This window comes from Pagrus major, chromosome 6 (assembly GCF_040436345.1).
Source record: "Pagrus major chromosome 6, Pma_NU_1.0".
Taxonomy (NCBI): domain Eukaryota; kingdom Metazoa; phylum Chordata; class Actinopteri; order Spariformes; family Sparidae; genus Pagrus; species Pagrus major.
In genome coordinates, this window is record NC_133220.1 from 7,421,238 (window position 1) to 7,428,906 (window position 7,669).

The window sequence follows — 7,669 nt, forward strand, 5'->3', positions numbered from 1 at the left end:
ACACGTCATGGTATCTGAGAGGGCTCAAGCCGCAAGTCTACAGGTTAAAGCCACAGTCCTTGGCCACATCCCCAGCACACCTGTGGCTGCAAAAACACTGGCAGAGCTGATACAGAAACATGGTGGGCAGTGCCTGTTTAGGCCTGTGCGATCTGACCAATCAGAGCAGACTGGGACTTTCGGGAGGGGTGAGACAGGCAGCACTCAGAAAGAGGGTGAATAGAGGTGCTGCAGCATTGGACAGTATGAGGAAAATAATGTATTTTTTTAATAGTATAGCATGTAAAAATTCTAGATGATACCCTAAATAAAAGTATTGCCCTTAAAATGAGCATAATATGGGACCTTTAAAATCTTCAATTCTGCCTTTAAAGGTTTCATAAGCACAGAAAGACAACAACCTTTAACCTTTCAAACTACTTTATTGATATATCCAAAATAACACATACAAGACATTCAAATAGTTTAGACCCATCAGCAACAGATCCCACTCGCTCCAAATGTTGCATTGAAATGCTGATATTTGCATACAAACGTTCACGATTGTTGCCTGCACTACAGTACAGCGATTCTGATTAAAGGAGCAGTTCAAATATTCACTGACTGACCAGTTCAGACAACATCGAGCACTTTTCCTCTCAAACAATCATCATGATGAAATGCTGCAGAATGTTTCTCTTTTTTTCTTTTTTAAATCTTACAAAAAGTCGCCTAGTCGCGGTCGAACACAGCAATTTTAGCATTTCACACAGAAAATGTCAGCAAAAATGTAGTTGTGAAAAAAGGCGTGAGCCCAGTGTTGATTGTGTCTACAGTCTTCAGAAAGGCATATCAGAGGAGTGATGCAGATCCAAGGCTGCTGGGGAAAACACGGCCCTGGGCTCTTCCAAAGGATTAAAAGGAGGTCAGACACAGTGAAGGCTGTAGGCTGAAGAATGTTGCTGATCCTTCACTTTTTTATTTTTCTTAACACAAACTATTCTTGTCACACAGATTTCAATAGTACTTCAATAACTTCGAAAACAAAAAAGACCAAAAAAAATCAGCATCTTAATTCAGAAACACTTCACCAGATATGTGTGGTTCGCAAAGAGTGAAGAGATGAAAGAACTGCGACAGCATCAGTCTGGATTGTAAACAGATAAAAAGTCGTCCACCACGTGCTGAAGTGGATCCTGGTCCATGTGATCAGCCTGGAGCCAGATATTCACTTCCAGACATACAAATCCCACTCAAGAGTCACATGAGTAACTTTTTATGAAGCATGACAGCGACTCAAAGTATCTTGTAATTCTGGATTCTACTGAATATTTGCGGTACTGAATGGAGTATTTGCATCAAAGTCTGGATCTCTGTATGGTGACCACATTCAAGGCACTGTGGAGTTTGATTGGCAGACAGAGATCAGCTGGCAGCCTCTCTCTGTTGGCTCAGGGCGGGGCAAGTCCATCATCATCATCATCATCATCAATCATCATCATCATCCTCCTCACCATCCTCCTCCTCTTCACTCGGCCTTGTCTTTCCTCTTGGATGTGAACGGGACTTTGCTGGCTACCGTCGAGCCGACCGTGGAGACGCCGCCGGCCACAGCGGACACCCCGCCCTTCACCAGCCCCACCCCCATCGAGGGCACCGTTGTCACGGCCGACTTGGTGATCTCCAGGCTCTTGCCGCCCACCCAGGCCACGCCGCCCACTGCTGCGCCCACGACTCCCTTTGTGACGTTGAAGAGGCCTCCGGTCACTCGCCACATCATGCCAGGGGCAGGTGCCACATGGTCTTTCCCAGAATCTGAAAACAAAACAAACATACATGAAGCACCACGATGTTCAGTTTTCTACGGGCCATGAAGGTACTTCTGCACAGCTGAACAAAGTAAAAATACTTTGTTACTGTGCTTCAGTAGGTAGTTTGGGTATCTGAACTTTTACTTTTTACTTGTTTTTACTTTTACTCCATAAATTTTAACACAAATATCTGTATTTACTTGGAATGGGGTCTGCATTTGAGAGGAATTATCAGTTCATTTCCATTTTGGGTCATTGCACGCTGCCTTCACAACGTCACAAGACTGAGTTTAACCATCAGTGCAACTTTAGTCACTAGTTGCTTTGCAGATCGCATGCTGCATCAGAGCAAAGCAGCAGCTTTTTTAAAGAAACGTATACAGTGTATACATACTTAAAAATATGTAGAATTTACTTTTACTTATAGTTTTGATACTTAAAGAGACAGTTCAGGTCTTTTGATGTGGGGTTGTATGAGGTACTTATCCATAGTCAGTGTGTACCTGCAGTAGATGACCGTTGAGGGGATGCGGTGCTAAAGGAAAAGGCTGTTTGACGGCAACGTAAAACTCCAAAAATGTTCAAAATATAGAGATAGATATACTAAAACCAATATATATTCTTTAGGTGGGACTTTAGGTGGCTAAAATACGTCTTGCTGCTGGTTCGGTTTACAGCAGTACAATGCTCTGCCGGCACATCGCGCTGCTTATCCACACAGGTGGAGAGCTGACGGTCATCTACTGCAGGTAACACACTGACCAGGGAAAAGTACCTCATACAACCCGACAACAAAAGACCCAAACTATCACTTTGATACATTTATTGCCTGAAAATTAAATTTCAGATATTGTAAGTAATCATTGTAAGATATCTTTACTTTTTTAAACCCTGCTATTTAGCACTAAATACAAAGTACAGCTGAAGCAGATGGGAATATCATTAGTTTTGCCGGTATTAGGACATTAAGTAATTAAAATATTTGACCTCAGGGCAGTGGATGAAAAGTCAGACATCAAAGTATTCAATTATTCCATTGTCTGGGCAACATGAAAACATGGAGAAAACCATTTTGTAGATGTTGAAATATTTCAGTGGATTCACCAAAGAGTGTGCAATGTCTAAATGGTAAATCAGTCTGTAACTGATATTTTAGTCTTCCCCTTCCTGAAAAAAGCCACACAAAAACAAACAGTGAGATAAGATGAAATCTTGATCTTTGTGGTTTTATCAGGTGCTACAGTCTAACATTTAACCAGGAGTGTATCTTTATATCTGAGCTGGCTTAACAACCCTCTGATGGTCTGATATCTATAATTCACCTGGTGGGTAAACTGTCATCAGGTCTGATATGTTGAAAACAGACTTATGTTCCATCTCATGACAAACACTGATGTTTACTGAGAGCAGCAGCAGGGGACCAAACTGGTGCAAAGTGTCTCAGCGTTTGGACACAAATAGCAGGTTGGAGCTGCAGCCGCTCTTACACAAACACACAAACTCCCCTGACAGACCAACTGTTTCTAAAATAGAAGTGCGCAACAGTTAAGCACAGATTGCACCATATTCCCCGCTGATGTTTCAGCATTTAGCCACAGCCTCGGGAGGTCACCGCTTACCCTCTGTGGGTTGGCTGTCTGCGGGTTCAGCTTCGTCCGAGGCCAGGCTGGTCCCAGGCTGGGGCTCCACGTTAACGCTGTTCACATTCTGGAAAACACAGAAGAAAAACCCCCCAGCTTGTTATTTACTCTGAGTAAAACAACCTGCACAACACATCTCTACCTTTAATACTTGTTCATCACTGAGTATACTAAACATGTCTTCATGTCATAGTCATGATCTTGTTGACTTCTTTGATCAGACAGTTGCTGATTTAAATCACAATTTTGCAATTTCTAGACTGTATTTTGAGTCAAATTTCAGCATTTCTAAGACCTTTTTTTAGACCACCATGAATTGCAATTTAATACCTTTGTCATGTCCATACTGGCAATAGAAATATAAAGGATATTAAGGAAAAAAAAGTCCCAGAATTACTTGCGAAGTAATTACGAGATAATGTATCAAACTTTTATTCACGTTATGTTTAGTCATGATCTCCGACTCACTTCCTCACTCTCTGACGGATCATCTGGTGCTTCCCTGTAAGTTATAGCGACAGGCGACCAAATAAAACGCACCGTTACGGAACAAAATACATAACAAAGGTTCAGTTTTTTTTAGACATTTTGATGCAGAAACGTTACATATTATATCTAAGCATTTCTAGAAATAGATATTGTTTTGACATGCCATGTTAGCCCCACACACCAATACTAACCAAAAGTTGTGGAATCAGCCACGACAGGGCTGCAGTGGCTGCAATGTAATCCTTTGGGGCAACTGCGAGCGCCGACCAAGAGTGCTTGTTTCTGTCGCTGACAGGCTGAGGTTGTTATTCTTAGTGTCTGAGAACATTGACAACACAATTCCTACATAAAGAGACCTTTTAGTTAGAATGAGATGCTTTTTTCAACCAGAAACACAAGTCTTGTTCAAGGAGAAGTCTCGTTCAGAAATCTCATGAAAGGCGGGTTGTTGGAGGAAGACATTTTAATTTATTAGTTTAATTGACAATCTCGATGCGACAACAACTCACCTCTCCCGAGATTTCAGAGTGAGACTTCCTCAAGAACCAGACTTGTGTTTCTGGTTACAAAAAGGATCTTATTATTGAACAGAAAGGTCTCTCTTTGTAGGAATAATTTCTGTAATGTTTTACAGACACTTAGAATAACAACCTCAGCCCGACGTACCTTGTAGGTCACAGTTGCCCTGAAGGATTAAACTGCAGCTGGAAAAAGGGCACTCAACTGATTTTACACATTACTTTACTGGCCAGTTAGTACTATTGCAACTGTCTCTGCCTGTAAAATAACCCTTAAGGATGATGCCCACTTGCATTATGGGAAATGTAGCATCCAGTGTTTTTACAGTGTACTCATAGTAGGAATTAAAAATCAGCATATCTCAGCCTCTGCTGCACAAGTTTTGACCATTTTTTGTTTTTAATATGTCTCCTGTGAATTCCCAAACTTCACTGAAGTGCAATAAGAAATAACTATTTGTGCACATTTAACTTTTGACAGCTGTGGTTTCTTTTGTGAAACAGAACAAAAACTCCTGCAGACTGCTCTTGACCTTCATCGGGTTATTTTCCAGAATAATAAAACATAAGGCTGATTTTGGTTTCAGGTTATTTTGGAAAATAGCCAGATGAAGGTCTTTGTACTGAAACATTGCTATTAAAAATGTATTCCTGATCTCAAGTGAGGTGAACAGTGCGCAGGAGTTTGTTTTATCTGATTCTGTCGGCCCTTGATCTTCTCCTACGCACCTGCTGATCCACAGGTGGGTAAGTTTCGCTCTGTGAATCCTGTGGTCAAATGAAAGGTTTTGTAGAGCAATGTTTATATTTCTCAAAGTAAGACAGACTCATTTTAATTAAAGGAGACCTATGTGCTTTTTCCCCCCCTTTGCTTCACAGTTTTATCTGTTCTTGTGCATGTAAAAGGTCTTGAAAGTATAAAAGCTCAAAGTCTGCAGCAACAGAAGCTCCTCTCTCCCACAGAAAACACGGCTCCTGAAACGCCTCGTCAGTAGTCCCGCCTTTATTCTGTGACTTTGTGACCTCACACTATGTCACCTTGTCACACAGTTGCATAATTTATGCAAAGCGGCTAGTTTGGCACTAAAAAATTACTTAGCACAGCTGCTCTGTTGTTGTCGTTTGAGGTGCTGGCTCAGGCGTGTGTGAGCTGACCAATCAGAGGAGACTGGGCATTCAGGAGGGTGGGGGGCCTTAAAGAGACAGGAGCTACAACAGAAGCACTAAAGCATGTAAACCCTTTCTATTAGTAACCCAAAATAAAATCATGAAACTGAGCATATGTCTCCTTTAAAGGTCGTATTCGTAAGAGACTCATCAAATACTGACACTTACGATCCCAGAGCCTCAGTTTTTGACACGTTGGGAATGAAACTCAAATCTCAGCTTTCTTACAAATTGGATCTTTAAGTCCTGAACATGAACTTCAGACTGCAAATCTCACAGAAATTAATTGCGATTGTGGGTGTTGATGTTGGGTTGAATCATCTATTCCCATTGCTCAGCAGGATAAACCCAGATTTGTACAAGTCTTTCACGCCCTGCCATCCCGTGAAAGAAAATCTATTTATTTCAGCTCAATTACAGATTTGAATCTCTGTCTCGGCAGCTGTGCTCAGATTCAAACCTGTAATTATCTAACAAGCTGCACTTATCACACTCTAAAGAGTATATATATATATTTTAATAGGTATACATTTCACACTTGCGTGTCTGACATAGCTTGTTTTTTTGCCTCGTGTATATATCTATTTCCATATTTTATCAAATGTGTTCCTCCCCTCTCTGTTTTAAATCACTGATGATGAAATAATAATACACTTCAGTGTTTTGCTCGTGATTTATTTAGTTATTTGATAAAATACAGTTAGATGAAGTATAAAAGATGGGTATCTGCCACATGGAGCACGAGCAGGAGATCCACCTGACTGGTGTGCACGTCAGTGTAGGTCATCGTGATCTTAACCTCTTTGACTTATGACCCTGTAAGTAATTAAAGCATACGAGACTTTAAATTACTGCATATCTCACATGCTTGTTGCAAAAATAGTCGTTCTCTTTCCTATAATTTGAATCATCTTGCAAAACATCTCCCCACCCCCCCACCCCCTTTTTTTTCTCCTTCTTCTTGTGCCCCACAAAACAGGCCCAGATCCCAACGTTAAGAAACACAGCTGCACGATATCTGATAAATGTTGGCACGGTTTGGTGTGAAATGTCAAACCTGATGTAAGAATTGGAGGTTTTTTTAATCAGGATTTGGCACAGCTGGATCAGAGTTTGAGCAACATTTGCAGGAAGCTGTGACACCTTCCTTTAACGACACTGGAAAGGAAAATTACACTGTTTTTTCCAGAGAAGAAGAGAAAAGAGGCCACAGCGCTGCTGCTAACATAACATGTTATTATATTTAAACTCCACATCATCACTCCTGGAGCCTGCAGCTGAAAAACTGACTCACACATGTTGATTTCATGCAGTTAACTCACACGCTGCTTGTGACCCACATATTCAAATGTTAATAAGGATGCTGGTCGGTCCTTACCTTCACCATTGTTCCCAGTGCTTCTCCCACAAACACACCTGGCAGAGTAAAGTTGAGACAGGAGCAGCTGCTGTTTCAGCCTCGGAACCAAACTCTGCTGTGTTGGATGTTAATGGATCTAAATGTGGGCGAGAAGCCTGCCGCTCGGATTCTTGGTGTCGGCGGCTGTTTTTGTTTCTTCTCGCTCTTCGCGTCTTTTATCGCTTTAATGTTGCAGCTTCCCAACTTCTCCTCACGCAGCTCACAGCAGAGCTACGCAGCTCTCTTTTCTCCCCGCTGGTTCTGCCGACGTGGCGCCTTCAGCACACACACACACACACACACACACACACACACACACACACACACACACACACACACACACACACACACACACACACACACACGCACTGGACTTCCGTTTACGACCTTCAGAATAAAATCCCTCTCAGTGGTGAGGTGGCCTGATGACGTGGGGTTCAGAGCTCTGTGAATATTTTAAACGACAATTGAAAAGTTAATTATTCAGTTGTTGCTTCCAACTAAACAGCCGACTTCCTCTGTTGTTTTTAAATCTTTTACATGTGTTATTGTTGTTTTGTCTTCTTTTGTTTTATTTCTGTTTTAGGTTCGATTCGATCCGATTTTATTGCATCGCCGCAAGTACAGTCTGCAGAAGAGGATCAGGGCCAGGGGTGAGAAAATAAA

The 7,669-nt window shown here is 41.7% G+C and overlaps 1 protein-coding gene across 1 annotated transcript; it reads right to left on the minus strand.

Annotated features, from left to right (window-relative positions):
• Positions 1–402: 402 nt before the first annotated feature.
• LOC140998761 (transmembrane protein 263) lies at positions 403–7,266 on the minus strand. The gene is made up of 3 exons (XM_073469134.1): positions 6,983–7,266; positions 3,410–3,497; positions 403–1,794 (listed from the first exon to the last, which is right to left on the minus strand). Exons 1-3 carry the CDS (start codon positions 6,989–6,991, stop codon positions 1,508–1,510), a joined length of 384 nt encoding a protein of 127 aa, XP_073325235.1. The 5' UTR covers positions 6,992–7,266; the 3' UTR covers positions 403–1,507.
• Between the last annotated feature and the right edge of the window lie 403 nt (positions 7,267–7,669).

Excerpts from the sequence above, each read along its gene's own strand:
- LOC140998761 (XM_073469134.1), bottom strand. Across the intron at positions 1,795-3,409 it reads AGACAGCCAACCCACAGAGG|ATTCTGGGAAAGACCATGTG; the intron begins GTAAGCGGTGAC and ends TTTTGTTTTCAG.